Below are 16,474 nucleotides of genomic sequence, written 5' to 3' on the forward strand. Positions count from 1 at the left end.
AGAGCAGGTGGTGTTTCCTCCAGAGCATGTAATATTGCAAGTCGACCTTGCATATTCCTCAAAACAAAAGCCACTCTGTTGATTTGGCAAATTAGATTACCAATGATAATGATGAAAGTTCAAACAAAGTCTTCTTTTAATGCAGCGCACAAAAGAAATTTCCATGCAAGCTGAAGAGCAATTAAAGCGTTGGATAAAAAAGAATCATGAATTATATATCATTCGTTTTTCAATTCTGTGTGTCATTTTAATAACACGCCCTGCTTACAGAAGAAGGCAATATCAGAAAACCGTTATGCAACAGGAAATCTTAGGAGCTCCACCAGGGAAAGATAAAACCACCAATTTTAGTATAGCTGTTATGGGGCTAACCCAGTTTGCTATTATCGCCATAAACATCCTTTTGGGAATCCTGTTTGTTCGGGCAAACAGACTTTTGTGGAAGCGTTTTTGAAACTCGAATCGGTGAGTAAATACTAAAAAAAAAAAAACAACAACAAAATGGATATTTATACTCTCTTTCTATAGATAGTAGGTATTAGAAAGTACGTCCTTTTGTCTTTCAGACCATGCCCTGGTAGGTAATGTTATGCACACGACTGTCGTTGTGGATGAGTTTGAGTGTCAGATAAAGTGTATGGGAAATAACGGCTGTAAGTCGATCAATGTTCACCCCGGTAACAGTGATGGAAAACGTATCTGTGAGTTGAATAATAAAACACGGCTATTGAAGCCGAGTGATCTTAAACGGAAGAAAGGATCTACATACTATGGCTCTGTTCAGGTAGGTATTAAGTTTTAAATTTATCGTGGTTACTTGCCAATATGCCAAAGATATTCGGTTAATTTATTTTGTTTTGAACGTGGTTAACCGGCGTGAACTAAATACAGTCATACTGAAGATCGATGCATTCCTGATTGAAGAATTGATTCATGCTACGCGTGCATATATCAAGTTGTGGAAGCACGGAGGAAGCCTTGGAGAGCATGAGAGAAGCGAAAGAGTTGCTCGAGACGAAGTCAAGAGCAATTCTGGCTCAGCCAGAAAAAAGGAGCTATGTTTTTTTACACTCAAAAGTTTTGAGTGTAAAAAAACATAGCTCCTTTTTTTACGATCATCCAATTTGGCTGTTTAGAGCAAAGACAAAATAGGTGTCTTCATTTCGTTTTTCATATCGAGCTTGAAACAGTATTGACTATTTTTTTAGGTTACAAGGCAGAGAAGCTCTTAACTGCCTCCCGGTTAGCTCAATGGATAGAGCGCTGGACTGTTGTGCGGGAGGTCGAGGGTTCGAGCCCCGGCCGGACCAACACTCAGGGTCTTAAAATAATTGAGAAGAATTTGCTACCTTTCTATAACATCAAGAAATGGTTAGATATTCTAGTCTTCTCGGATAGGGACGAATAAATGAAGGTCCCGTCTCCTGCAGGGTTGGGGTAGGAGACGTTAATTTCCCACACACGAGATTATTGTGTGATGGATGTCCTCCCATGGGGTGGGATGGGTGGGACTAGGGCGCACTTAATTTGGAGCCTAGCTCTGTTGTGCGACCCCCACCGCACTCTGGTGAAAGTGATTAAATAAGTTCAGAACTTTAAATTTTCTTTTCTCTTTATCGGTCTTAAAACTGAGAATGACATGGAAATTATCATTTAATAAGTGCAGACATAATGTTAAAGGTGTTATATACCTATATCCGCTACGTTTCTGCGGAGATGATGTGTTGAAACACCAGTTGGCTATATCACCTGTTCATACTAAATATGGAGCCTGATGCAAATTATTGGGCCGGGTAAGCTTCATCTCTTAGCCTCAAGTTAATTACGTTTTTGGCGCGTTCTCGGTATCTGTATCAGCTTTCTCAATAGTTCTTTAGTTTGAAAAGATTCTACTATTTTGAACGGCTATTCGTCATCATAGAAATTTCATGCTATCAAGAGTGGCCAGAGCTAAATGGGTGTTATCCACTTTTGTACAGAGTTATTGAAGACAAAAAAGTTATATTGGGTAGATTTTTTTCCTCTTAATGCAGTGTTGAGAAAACAGAGGGAAACAAATCAATTTTCCTTTCTTTTGTTTTAATTATGTTAGGCTTCCTGTATGGATGTTTCTCGTGAGCGAAATCGACCCGCTAAGAGCGGTCAGTGTCATCCGGGATATCAGGGAACACTCTGTCAAACGCGTAAGTATTCAGAAGATTTTGATGGTTATGTATCCACAGGTTTTTAGACAAACTGCAAAATGATAACGTATTGCCTCCTTTTGACAGCTCGAGACGTTGGATAATGTTACTGATTGTGTTATAGATGAGTCATGACGTTAGAGGAACCTGCCGAGAACAAACTTAAACAAAATAGAAAGTGGCGAGAGAAGACATGTAGAATCTCACGAAAAGATGCGCACGTGAAGTAAAAAACTGTTGTGTTCCGGTCTGGCTGGCTGAAGGTCTGCAAATATAACAAATTTAAGACTCCAGAAAGTCTCCAAAATGAACTCTGAGACCAAAATGTTTCACCTTTACACAAAACGTTTCTCAGAGATACACTTAATGTCCACCCAGAGATAAAACTAGCATCCCCTTCAATACTTAGACTCCCCTTTTGTTACCACTGAAACTCAGAATGAAACCAAGACTCTTGATCTTTGTAATGAATGCCTTTATTTTTATGGTTGTACATGTGAAAAGGAAAATTCTCATTCTATTTTTATGATTTTTATAATAAGCTTTAGGGGTAAAAGTATTCATCCGCAGTGAGGGTTGTGCTGATCCAGGAATTACACCAAACACATGTGGTATCGCCTACATCAAAGTGAATGGAAAAGATTATTCTCCACACACAAGAGGCCATAATGTGGTCGTTATCAGCGCTTTAACAGGTAACAGAGGCCAGGCTTAGTACTTATCGTCTCTTGAAACATTGGAAAAAATGAGAAAAATTTTTAGATAAACTCTAAAAGAAACTTGATAAGATATCAGTGGCCAGCTGATAGTTCCAGTCTGAAGACGATACCACCAGTTATCTCTTGTCTTTTTTTTTTATTTTTTTATTTCGATTGTTTCTTCTCGCTGAGATCCCAGTCGCAGACAATATACCAGCATCCTCTGCAGGTATGAAATAGAAAAAACCTCGAGTACTTCCGCAGTCCCATATTTAAACGACCCAGAGTTAATTTGTATTTTATAATCAACTTGGATCATCACTTTTCTGAGGTGAAATGAAATAGGGAATCAACGTTACCTCTGACAATTTTCCCGAAAAAGCCTACCTAGCCTGATCTGCGCTCATACGCCAAAAGGTAACACCGCTGTCTCCCTATCGACTCCATCGTCTTAATTAAGGATTAAGATGTCCTCGGTTCAAAGGCTGCGGGATTAACTCCGGTTCGAATAATTATTATTTCGTTAATATTTCTTTACAATGTACGTACTCGTTGTAATCCTAATTGTAGTGTATAGGAAACATTTGGTCTCCTTTTCATTTGCAGGTACTGTTCTAAGAGCAACAGGGTTTGACACTTATGGGAATAGTTCTGCTGGTAATCACCTGAGAGACTTTCTTAACGGCATAAAAGGAAAGTATGTACCATGTTTGAAGCTGTAATTTCACCATCATAAATGTGGCGTCTGATTAGTCAATTTTTTTTTTTTTTTAATTTCAGTTTTAGTAATAATATTTTTTAATATCTTACCTGACTTCTCTGCAAACATTTTTTTTAACCTATCACGTTTGCAAGTAATTTATTTTGTCGTTTCAGACTCTGCAAACAGTTTTTTTTCAATATTTCTCATACCCCTTCCATAAAAATAATGGTTCGTCCCTTACTACAGAATAAAATCCCTTAAAAACTTGAATATGCCTCTCAAGACAAATATTTCGCTTTTCTATCATAAGTCACATAGTTTTTTTGGTTGTTTCGTCACTTATTTAGTTCTTGCATCTCACACTTGAGCAAAGGCATCTTAACAACATAACGAAGATCCGCAGATCTCAATGGACAGAATATGCTGTATGCATTTCGGTGGCAGCGTAAGCTTAAACAGAAGACATGAGAGAATGAAGAAGCCTCGAAAATTGTATACTATCGAATTAACAAATTCACTCTGCTTTTGTCAGAGTGGTTTTATGATATACTTACTCTTAGTTGCCTTTGGAAACTGAGAAATGATCTCAATTCAAACCGCAGCAAAATCGTTTTGATCGCCATTCAAGATGAAGGCTCAAAGCACATATCACCAGCGATTGACGCTCTGAAGAGAGTTGGCGCTACTGACGATATCCTCGACTTGACAGACCGCAGCGGATCTTTTGCTTTGGTGGGATACGCAGGTGTGGACAAGCCAACTTGGATTGCTCAAAAAAGTGCAAAAAGGGGAAAGGGACCGAGTGAGATATCTCTGACGATCCCACCGCCAACAGGTACATCGTCATTTCATAAATTGCCCGAAGTAACAATCTAGTGTTTGAGTTCAGCAGGGCGGCTTATTCTGAATAGGGCAGTGGTCAGTGGCTATGACATGCGTTTTAGCAGACTGCGTGGGAGTTTCAACATCCTTACACTGATTTTTACTCTCATATCCCGCAGCTCGGACAAAAAAAGAATCGCTCTCGTCTCTCGCTCTATCTTGAGGTGGAGGGCACTAACTCACCACAATAACTTAACTTTGAGAATGAAAGCTGTTTTCCACACTTAATTTTGGGAATGAAAGCTGAATGATATGAACTTTCTAGGCACCGACATAACGAATATTTTAAATTTTTAAAGGTGTCTTGATCGTTCACAGAACAGATAGCTCTAGAAATTCAACGACCATCCTAATTTTGCGTACAGTTTGTGTCATTTCTTTAAATCTTTTTTTCTCATGAAGAATGAAAAAAGGAACGTATTCGATCAAACCGGGCATATTATCATATCAGGGAATAAGGATAAATTTATACAAAATTTTATTTCACTGAACCCTTTCAGTCACTTGTGTTCTGAAACTGGCGTGCAAATCTAGGTAGCTTTCATGGAGATAACTGCATTTCTTTTTATAGCTATCAGAGGCTTATACTACAATCAGCCTGGTCATTCCTGTACGGACATCCGGGACTCGGGTTTCTTTAAAAAAGACGGAGAGTACTGGGTCGACCCTGAGAAGAACGGAAAGCCTTTAAAGGTCTACTGTGACATGACAACTGACGGGGGTAAGACGTAAATGAGATTGCGTAAAATGTTTTTAGTGCATAAAGGACTACAGAACGACTCATATTTTGGATGTAATGCTTAGGGTACAAGCATTATTTTTCTGTCGTTTAGTTGCGTGATTTCTAAATGAATTTTTTTCAGGAGGTTGGCTTCTTGTTTCAAGCGTTGTCGTTGACAGCTCCTTGACGAAACAATTTTCGATTGAGTCGTCGTACCAAGAAATCAGTAACATTTACAACAAGGCCTTGTTCCTTACTCAAAATGCCATGAAAGAATTGAGAACACACCTGTCTTTCACTCTACTGAGATTCCACTGTAGTAAACAACAGGGACGCACGTTCCATGTGACCACGGCTGCTAACAACTCCGGTGAAGCTGTGGTCCAGTACTTCAGCGGTCAGACGGATGACCAGCCGGCTGCATGCGGCTCATTCGTGAGGATGAAGGATGACGACTCGAATTTGGCTGCAAATTGTGAGCAATGGAACGACCAAAAGTGGGGTGTCGTAAATTCAGACAGAACCAGCCGATTATATAATACCTCTGCCTTTGTTAATGGAAAATATCACTGGCTCTTAGTGCCAGGGAACCCAAGATGGGAGTGCGATGATCACAACCTGGAAGGTCAAGAGTTCCTTGGATTGTCTTCAGGAGATTTCTGGAAAGTCTATGTTCGTTAAGGACTAGAACAATCTAAATTAGTCTTACCTGTTCACGTTTTCCCGAAAACTGAGACTTCATTTGGAGTCGTTATCATCAAAACACTTCAAATCTCACGTACGATTAGTAAAAATTTGTAAATCGTTTCGTTTGAGTTCGTTCTCTTATTTTAATTTATTATTTAAGGCTGGGACCTCATGCACGAGTTACGGGAACGATGTTAAATACTAATAACGACTACCATCACAAAGAGTTCGAATCAGACTAAGACTTTGTTCCGACTTAAGCCCAGACTTAAAAAAATGATTTTAATAATTGTTCGTATATGAACTTTCTGGCTAAGGTCTTTCTTACTCCAATAGTTCAGTTCTTCTTCCTTAAGTTTTACCTTTTTTTAGATTTAGTTTTGCAATATTCATCCTTTTATGCTTGAAGTCCTCTACGTTTGATAATTAAATGCTCGTTTGATTCAGGTAATTTTATGAATTTCATCCATTTAAAGACCTGTCTTCAGAAAAGTAGACTGACTATGAAACAGGAATTTGCAGTTAATGATGTTTTTGCTGCTGAAGGTTTTTATTATTGATGTGAATATCAGCGTAATTTTGCAGAACGTTCGTAATTTCCAAAGGTCATGGTTCACTGAAATTCAATTTGTGCAACTGGAACTGCTGTCATGCACCTTTTCTGTTCATTTCTCTGGTTTCAGATTCAAACTCAATATTTAACATCAAATACTCCTATGCATATCAATTCATTTATTGTTATCACTTACATGTAGCATTGAATGTATGTTTGGGTTAGTATCGATAGTCTCCTTAATGGGGGATGCTGTCAGGTATTATTGTGAATAATGAAATAAATATAAAAACCGTACGATAATTTCTCGTACAAACAGAATAATTATATGTAGGTATTGAACTGAAATTTCAATAGAAGTAATTAAAAGCCCATTATAGTGAAGACAATCCGACGAGATATGACCATCAATAATATCTCCTAATTAAGGATTTGTTCTTGAAAACACACACCCTCGCCTTCTTTTTTCAGCTAGAATTATCAATGAATGCCCTTTATTTCAAAACTTTAGAATTGAGCTTTAAATTATACATGTGTCAGTTTTCGATCTGGTTTCCGTGCCGAAAGCAGTTGGAAAATCCCAAAGGACGCAATTTTCGAGGAACTGTTGTGTATATACATATGTGATGATTGAAAAGCTCCAAGCCCAGAATAGAAAGGCGATAAGAGAATCTGTTTTGAGAGTCTGTTATGGCTGACCAAGTTTTCTGTTGTGGCTCTTCACATCCTCTTAAGAATCCTGATTGTCTTGGCAAACAATGATTTTTGTGGAAATGTTTTTGAGACTCAAGCTGGTAAGTGAAAACTTACATTGGAAATAGAACAATTAATCCGCATGCTTTAATTTTTTTAAGGGCATTTATATTAAAAGAATTTATTTCAGACCATGCCTTTATCGGTCACGTTATGGAAACAACCGCTGTTGAAGACGAATCTCAACGTCAGTTGAATTGCATGAGAAATGACAGTTGCAAATCGGTTAATCTTCATCCCGTTGGCAAAAACAGAAGCCGACTTTGTAAGCTAAACAAAGAAACACCGGCGGCTTCAACCACAATCAGCCTGGTCACTCCTGCAAGGACATCCGGGACTCAGGAGATTACACTAGAGACGGGGAGTACTGGATCGACCCTGAGGAGAACAGAAAGCCTTTAAAGGTCTTCTGTGACATGACAACGAACGGAGGTAAAACATAGATTTTATACAAAGACAAAAGAGGAAGAAAATGATATAAAGTTGTTTTTCTTCACAGAATACTTTATAAAATATCAACTATAGAGTGTTAGCCTTGTGTCAGCTTAATTTTCGGATTGTTATGTAATTGTATCATGTCTTTTTTTTTTTCCAGGAAGTTGGCTTCTTGTTTCCAATGTTGTGTTTGAAAACTCACCCTCGCCTCGGAATCCCGGCGTTTTCGATTAAGTCATCATACCGTGATATCAACAACTGCCACACAAAGACGATGTTTCTCAGTGGAGAAGCCACAAGGGAACTGAGAACACACCTGTCTTTCACTAAGCTGAGATTTCACTGCTGTAAACAAATTGGGGTTACCTTTCTCTTGACCACGGCGCCTAACAGTAGCGGTGAAGCTGTGATCAACTTCTTCAGCAGTCAGACAAACTCCCGACCAGGTTCTTGTGGCTCGTTTGTGGGAATGAGGGATGATAACTCGCTGTTAGCTGGAAATTGTCTCACCGATGGAAAGACCAAAAGTGGGGAGATCACAGTCCAAGTGGGAGTTGCAGGTTCTCACTGGCTATTGCAGACACCAGCAGCAAGCTCCAGATGGGAATGCGACGACTACGACTCAAATAATGGGGTTTTTATGGATTATCCCCTGGCGATTTATGGAAAGTCTATGTTCGTTAAGACCTAAATAACGATAATTACCTACACTTGCTTACACGGACCTGTAAATTGATAGTAACATTTGTTCAATCGTAGTTAGCTTAGTTTAGTTAGTTTAGATGTTTAAGTATATATTGGTTATCTCGATCCTAATGCCTGAACCGCTTTAGACCAGCTATGGCTTCTTGCGGGTCCAGCCAGTTTAATATTGAAAGTTTGAAAGTGTAAATAAAAAGTGTGTGAAGTCTAAGACTAAGAAAGAAATGAGGCATAGTTAATAACTGTTTCAAAGCTTAATATTGTTAGTAATTCTTGAAACGTTTTCACATGTGCTGGCTGCTACGTCTGATAAATTGGTACGACCGCCAAATTTGTAAACACATCTGTGAGCACCATATCTCAACATGACTTTGCAAGTTTTACAAGCACTAGAAATCATCCAAGCTTTGCTCTGGAGAATCTTTCATGATTTTGATTATCCCCACTCTGCTGAAGGTGACATAAGAATGTCGAAACACATTATTCAGACTTTAAAATGGTATTTCTTTTACATCTACATACGTTCATCATGAAATAAATTCCTCAATAACATTTTAAACTAACATACTGAATGCGTATCGGGTTGAGTTATGACCATTCCTGCCCTCGGGCCGCTGATAGAAATGCATTCGGGTAAGAGTAATAAACCCGTGATTTATCATCACGAGTTTACTACGAATCAACTTAACGGCCTGCTCCCAGTTGGCTTGTTAGCTCTATTGGTAGAGCGCTGCACTAGTATCGCAGAGGTCAGTGGTTCAAATCCCGTACAGTCCTGATTTTTTTCAGGTCAGATTTTCGCTAGTGCATAAATAGCGCTCTCTATTGCGAGGATCGTGCATCATATGATTACATTTTCTTTTATCAAGAGCGCCAAAATGCTTAAATCATTAGGCACGTGATGTGATATAAGCGTAACGACGTACGTACATACGGTCGGACGTGCGGGTCTTCATGACTCAATTTTCTCGGCTCGACGGGTCATCAAATTTTTCAGTTCTCCATTGAGATGTTGGGAAGAGCGGTTCCACTTACAGCCGTGTTGTTTTTCGATCATCAGGGACAAGTCGTTACACATCTGGGGAAAGGGGAGACTCAGTGGTTTTGGGGCAATCACATGGTTTTCAGGGGGAATGGAGGGGGGAACAGTCGTTGCTAACCGAGTTTAAAAGGGGGGGATTATAGAAAAATTGACCGCCAATAAGGGAATAATAGGAATAATGCAAAACTTACGGGTGGGGAGGATCAGGTAAATTCATTGTGACACAACAAACATTTTGCAACCCCCCTCCCCTCTCCTCTTAGGAGATAAACTTTGACTCGTCCCTTGCATCACATTGTTTCCTCTGTGAATGTGGTGGCCATGTCAGATGCAGTGAAACGGGAGGATCTGGGAACGAGATTATGAGCGCATATCCTATTTTTACCCAAAGTCCAGGAAGGAAGGGGTCACTTCTATATACTCCTATTTAAATTCATGACTCATGCACGAGAGTGGCTGGGCAGCTCGAACTTGGAGCCCGAATATTTAATGCCGTCCGACAAAGTTACACAGAGTAGTAAACAACTAGTCATTACCTCTTGGGCTAATTCGTTTAGTGTGCCGCCGCCTTATACGAAAACCCAAAAACCCAACGGGAAAAATGGGAACGTATTCCCCATCCAAATGCAGGCGTACCGACCTCTGGGGGTTAGAGGTAAAACAGCTTATTTACATGCAAGATAAAATTTGACATAAAACCAGGAAAGTTCGAGAGCTGAGATGAATACATTACAAATGTCAAACCTTAAATACACCATACAACAAAAGCCTCAATTAACGCCATAGCGGCCCACGTGCTAACATACCAATAGGAAAATATTTACATTCTTTGTCACTGCCACTTACAATTCAGTTCCGCCGAATGTAAATACATTTTCACGATGAGCAGCTTGTGTTTTTTTTACAATGTCTACAAGAGCTGAAGTTCTTTCAATCATCTTTTTGAATGAAAAAGGAAAACAAACCCATTATTTTTTAAAGTGAAGATAAAAACATACCGTCTAGGCGCATTGAAAGTTCTGAATTGAGATATAAATTATAGATTTTGTTTCTAAAATTAACTCAAATCTAATAAAAAGCACTGTGCTCTTCCAAATGTATTTCAATAATATAAATATAGTTTATATATCGGGTGAAAATGTTAACATCGGATTAGAAGCACAGTTGGACAGCTTTTTTATCCGATGGCTGTTGTAAGGGTCACCCAGTTTGCCATTGTGACAATGCACATCCTTTTGGGAATCGTGGTTGTCCTGGCCAATAGAGAATTCCGTGGAGGTGTTTTTTTGGAAATGAAATTTGGTAAGTAATTCCTTAAGGCTGTAAACGCATCACTTGATTCCCGTGCCTTACCTTTTCCATATATGTACATAACTGATTGGGTTTTGTGTCTCTTGCCTTTCAGATCATGCTTTAATCGGTCACGTAATGCTCACGGTTTTTGCCGTGGACGAGTTTGATTGTCATTTCAAATGCATAAGCAAGAGTTGTATGTCGTTTAACGTTCATCCCAGTGACAGCGATGGAAACCGATTTTGTGAACTGAACAACAAAACACGACAGATGAAACCAAGTGATTTCAAACAGAAGAGAGGATCGACATACTATGGCCCTGTTCAGGTCGGTACAAATTATATCAACTGATGCTTTTATTAACTCTCCGGGAACGACCAGTATGATGTAAATGATGAAAAAAAGTTAAAAATGTACTTCTATCGCTGCGCAAAGTTTCTAGAATACAGGACAAAAACACATCGGGGGGTCAAGAAAGACGAGCAATGTTTTTCCAAACGAGCTCTTGTTACTTCTTCGGCATTTTTTTCTCTTCATGGTAACATCTATCCCTTTTGTTCATGTTTTGAGGTTTTTACGTGGTACATAATCTCTGTATGTCTTAAACTGATAAGAATTTCAAAGGCTATTACGTAGGCATTATAATAGGGGGCTGTGTTGCCTTTTAGGACTTTGCACCTTGCGTGTGGAATATGCGATAAAAGGCAGGCTGTTTACGAGGAAATGACACGCGATGGGGTAGTATAAGGCTAATTTGATTGGTAGAAAATGTCAAAACACGTGAAAGTTGCGTGGGAAATTTACTAACAATAGCATTTATTTTCATTGCAACATTTTGCGACACCCTCATACCCCACTGATTGAGACAAGAGACAATACCCTGACGCTCTGATTGGTGCGAACATTCTCTTAGTTCAGTTGTTTGATTGTTACGAGAACATACCCCGATGCGGCGATCCGCTTGATGCGAGATACATACCCAAATGCGACGATCTGATTGGTGCGACCAACATACCACTCGATACGCTAACATATAGTTCATTCTATTTTTCGTAAAGATAAATTATTCAAAAAGGCTTTCATGATTAAAACAAAACAAAACAATTCTGAACGACAAGAACATGTATTATAAAAGTAATGTTATATCTGGGTGGTCAAGGTTGAAGTTTTATAGGAGAACCGCTCGAAATTTTAAACAGGACGATACACAAACAATGTTGATCGAAGAACAGGAAGCGATTTAAAGGACTATTCGGATGTATTTATTTTGTTAGGTCTCCTGCACGGATTTATCCAATAAAAGGAATGGTAAGTGTCATCTATAATACATAAGAACACAATATCGAATACCTGGATGGCCAAGTAATTATAGCAAAATTTATCGACAAGCCGTCGCATAAATAACTGCCTAATTTCCATCCGCATAATAATTAGTGAGAGCGAAATTTGGCCAGCTACGCGACTCCCAAAGCTTTCCCAAGAAATATGACAAATGCGACTCCTTGTGATATAAATAAGTCGCATTGTGAGTTCTGTCAACTTCCATTGCTACCTCGTGGTAAAAAAAAAAGAAAGGAATTTAAACTGTTGGAATAACACCATCAAAAATGAATTATACTATAAACCTCAAACTGTTCTGTTTCGATTCTTCGGTAGTTTGCCAATTTGCTCTGAGCTTACATTTTGTTTCCACTATTTCAATGGCTTGACAAAAAAAGATTTTTTTTTTATCAGTGAGGAATACCCTATATAGCGGTGATTCAAATATCATGATAGGCTGTCAATCTCTTGAGCAGTACTAGTGATACCGGTGCGTGAAAATAATGAGGCACGTTAATGTAACATAGCATTTCCCTCTGTAGCTGGCAGAGGTTTACATAAGGATTTGCCTGGCCATTCATGTAAGGACATCCGGGACTCAGGTTTCTTTCAAAAAGACGGGGAGTACTGGATCGACCCTGAGAAAAACGGAAAGCCTTTAAAGGTCTACTGTGACATGACAACTGATGGAGGTAAGGTATGGATCAAAAATGTAGGATAAATATAAAACTCTTAGAAGAAAGTTGTTGCGATGTTTTTCAGATAATACTCCTCAAAACTGTATCGCATGAATGCTTTATGTAGAAACCCAATGTTTGAAGGGTGTTGCTGTATCGGTACATGAGGGGATATTTATAAGAAAATTTTGTTTTATCTACTGAGTTGATAGTGTGCATTAGCCGCTGCAGAGCGATTCTAAAGCTGACTTTTCGAGCGTTGTTTTATCAACTCATTTAATAAAACAAATTAACTCTATGTTTACTTTGATTTGCTGCAAGATATTTTTAATCAGAAATGTGTTTTTCAGGAGGTTGGCTACTTGTTTCCAACGTTGTCGTGGACGATCCGTCCTCTCGAGAACTTTGGATTGAGTCATCATACCGCGAAATCAGCAACTGCCACAGCAACAAAACGTTGTTCATCACAAAAGATGCCATGAAAGAACTGAGAGCACACGTGTCCTTCACTCAACTGAGATTCCACTGCAGTAAACAACGAGGACGTACAATTCACCTGACCACGGCCGCTAACAGCACCGGGGAAGCTGTAGTCCAGTACTTCAGTGGTAAAACAGATGCCTTACCCTTAGCGTGCGGTTCGTTTGATAGAATGAAAGATGATGACTCCAAAATAGCTGGAATGTGCGACCAATGGAAACGTAAGAAGTGGGGATCACGAGCCGTTGCACAGGAAAGATTAAGTGATCATTCTTTTTATGTAGGAGGTCATTATCACTGGTCTTTGATACCTGGAGATTTAAGATGGGAGTGTGACGACATCAGGAAGTCTGGTGCAGAGTTTTTTGAATTATCGTCTAGTGATTTCTGGAAAGTCTATGTACGCTAAGAGCGACAATCAACTATAACTGTTTTCACAGTCCTGAAAAGCCTTAAGCTGCTGGCTAAGAAGTTATGCAGTATTAAATATTCTCTAGAATTTACTTGCAGTAGACTAAAATTCATAGATAATTAGAAGAAAATCATCTTGCACTTTTCTTTGCAAGAAATATAAGTTAGGCTCTCCACAGACTAGGGATTTATTTGTCGACAACTATTTGTGATCGACAACTACAAGTTATCGACAACTAAAAAACGTAGTCTGTGGTGCAAGTTGTCGACAACTAAACCGCAAATTATTAGTTGTCGACAAGTAATAGTTGTCGACGGCTTCATTTTTAAGCGTTTTTCTAGTGCGTGAAAACTTTAGTTTTAGTTGTCGACTACTTTTAGATCTCCGCGCTATTGTGTTAGCCGCTTTCCCCGCCGGCTTAAAACATGGAGGATCGCAGAAGTAAAATACTTGGTAAAGAAAACATTCTTTTTGATCTTCCTTCTCCACATCTCGTTCTTGGAGGTGGAAACGACACTAACGATGTCATTATTGCAGCAGCTTGTGCCCACCAACAAGTTCTGATGCAGGATATTTTATCCAAAACGACTGAACAGCAAATTTGGCGCAAAATTCGTTGGAGGGATTTTTGGCCAACTTGCCGTAGAAACTAGAATGACGGCGGTTTTATCACCAATTTGCGAGTAGACAGGGGTACGTTTCTTCTTATTATTGAAAGACTGACCCCTTATATTCACCGAGAAACGACAAGAATGAGGCAGTCCATTGATGTCGATGAAAGAGTTGCTATGGCGTTATGCTGATACGGAGCATCCGCAGTAAGCTCTTGGTGCCCAACCTCCCCGCGTATCGGTTGCTAAATCCGTATTTGAGCGCCAGTGTGTGGAATCCTTTATCGGACTTATTTGGTTGTCGATAACTTTTAGTGGTCGATCACAAATAGTTGTCGACAACTAAAATCCCTAGTCTGTGGAGGGCCTTAGCTCATGATCATTAGCTTACGAGTGTTGGATACGAAGAAGGAACCTTTTTGATAGTGTAGTCTGATCGTCCGGGTGAGCTTGTAGTCCTGGGAGGGACAGTCAGTATTACTGATAAAAGTCCTTCTCAGGACTACACACACCCGGGCGATCAGTTACGTGATAAATGTTAACCCCGGATTCAAAGCATTTACGGTTAAGAACTACTGTTTTTTATGATTACAAATTCTGTTGAAAGTCGTAGTCATCTTTCGACTAAAGTCTGTACCTTTGTATGTTATCAGCACTTTATAAAACAGCAAGTCGTGAAAACGTGTGGAAATTCGTACCTACCATTCTGTGCACCATCATCAAAAACGCTCAAAAGTCAAGTAACAAATATGCTATTCGCTACGACGAAGGGCTGACGCTCGAAACGTCAGCTTTTATAACCGTAACAAATATGCTGCCGGTAACATACTTATAAAATTCATTTGAGTTTTTGTCCTCTTTTAGTTTCAGTCAGTGTGATCACGAATCCATATTTTGGGCACAAACTAACTCTGTAGCTATAATTCTGGCCTTGCAACAAGGAAAAGGTGCATGTTGTAGCTAAAACAGTGCGGCGCGCTCAGATAAGCTAAGTGGCCTTAACACTCGGACTCCGGGCCAAGGGGTCTCCGCTCAAGATATTTCCGGATTAGTACAGCACAAATATAAGTATTGTAGTTAACACTATCAACTGAGAAATTCTTTCTAGAACACGCATTTACGCGGCGTTGACAAAGTTCCAAGTCATGCTTCGGCTTTGGGAACAGTAGGAAGGCTTTCCGACCGTTTTTAAGCATTTCTTTAAGCGAATCTGGCAATCTTTCTGGATATCTTGAGTCATTTTTACATGTACCCCAACAGCAATGCCTAGTTGCAACCATTTTAGAAGGTTAGAACATTTTTTGAGCGAAAATAGTCTTGCTTCTGACACGTTTCGCATACAAGTCCATGTAAAGACTCCGAGTGTTTGTCCTAAACCAGCGGGGGGTCCAACGATGACATATCTATTTTTAGACCTGGTGCGTAGCGCCACTGGGTAAACACCCTGGAACATCATCAGACACATTCGGCCAATCACCCATTGTAACTCTGCTTTCCTCTGGGGTTTGCTGTGGCTCTGCGTTATGTAAATTGAAGCCTCTTGTTATATAATTAGCATTTCCATTTTCCCTATCCTTTTGGTTGTTTTGACTTTCATTTTCAACATTTTCCTTACTAGAATATTCACTTGTAAATGTGACATTCCCCAAATCCTTGACTCTTCTCTCTTTGATGATTAGATCAGTTTCATTATCTCTTATTTTCTCTAGCCTCGAAGGTTGGTCCTGTAAGTCTTGGCTCTTCAAATGTAAGTTCTTATATCCCATATCATCCCACAACTCTTTCATAACGCCAATATATCCTCTCTTCCTTCCACTCTCATTGCAAGGAGGATTCTCCGAAGAAACAAGCTCCAGCGCCTTTTTCTTGCACTCCAAAACATCTTTGTTCATTTGTTCTGTCCATTTTACTTTCAGCTTTCTCGCCTGACTTGAAATGGCTGGTAGCATTTGAAGCTATTTCGATAGTTTTACCTTGCTTCTCTTGCCAGGAGTAATCAGCAGCGGATAAATCCTACCCTCGTATACATTTCCTTGGTATAATATACTTTTAGAGAGGCAGTAGCGAGGATATAAAGTTAAAAGAGTATAAATAAAGTTAAAAAAATTTGCGGAGAACACGTCAACACGTCCGCACGTCAACAAGTCACTTTTGGGTAAATCATATGACCCGTCCGGCCCCACTCGCGCGGTCCCATAGTTAACTAGAATGAAATCTGACGTGTGCAGAGTCGGATGGGTTGAAGTGAGCTGCTGGTCCGGAAAAAGCTGTCCGCCCCTAGAGCACTTACAGCTTTGATGCCGAAAAAAAAAAACACAAAAA

General features: G+C 39.5%; 2 protein-coding genes across 2 annotated transcripts; both read left to right on the forward strand.

The window, feature by feature from the left end:
• Window positions 1-213: 213 nt before the first annotated feature.
• Window positions 214-6,751, forward strand: LOC148721566 (uncharacterized). Its single transcript, XM_088735099.1, has 8 exons — window positions 214-465; window positions 567-784; window positions 2,093-2,183; window positions 2,726-2,878; window positions 3,488-3,578; window positions 4,187-4,419; window positions 5,038-5,187; window positions 5,330-6,751. Exons 2-8 carry the CDS (start codon window positions 590-592, stop codon window positions 5,866-5,868), a joined length of 1,452 nt encoding a protein of 483 aa, XP_088591225.1. The 5' UTR covers window positions 214-465; window positions 567-589; the 3' UTR covers window positions 5,869-6,751.
• A 3,397-nt stretch (window positions 6,752-10,148) lies between these two features.
• Window positions 10,149-14,833, forward strand: LOC148721567 (fibrinogen-like protein A). The gene is made up of 5 exons (XM_088735106.1): window positions 10,149-10,661; window positions 10,765-10,979; window positions 11,927-11,960; window positions 12,515-12,664; window positions 13,000-14,833. Exons 1-5 carry the CDS (start codon window positions 10,544-10,546, stop codon window positions 13,536-13,538), a joined length of 1,056 nt encoding a protein of 351 aa, XP_088591232.1. The 5' UTR covers window positions 10,149-10,543; the 3' UTR covers window positions 13,539-14,833.
• The last annotated feature ends 1,641 nt before the right edge of the window (window positions 14,834-16,474 follow it).

Source organism: Stylophora pistillata, chromosome 10 (assembly GCF_964205215.1).
Source record: "Stylophora pistillata chromosome 10, jaStyPist1.2, whole genome shotgun sequence".
NCBI lineage: Eukaryota > Metazoa > Cnidaria > Anthozoa > Scleractinia > Pocilloporidae > Stylophora > Stylophora pistillata.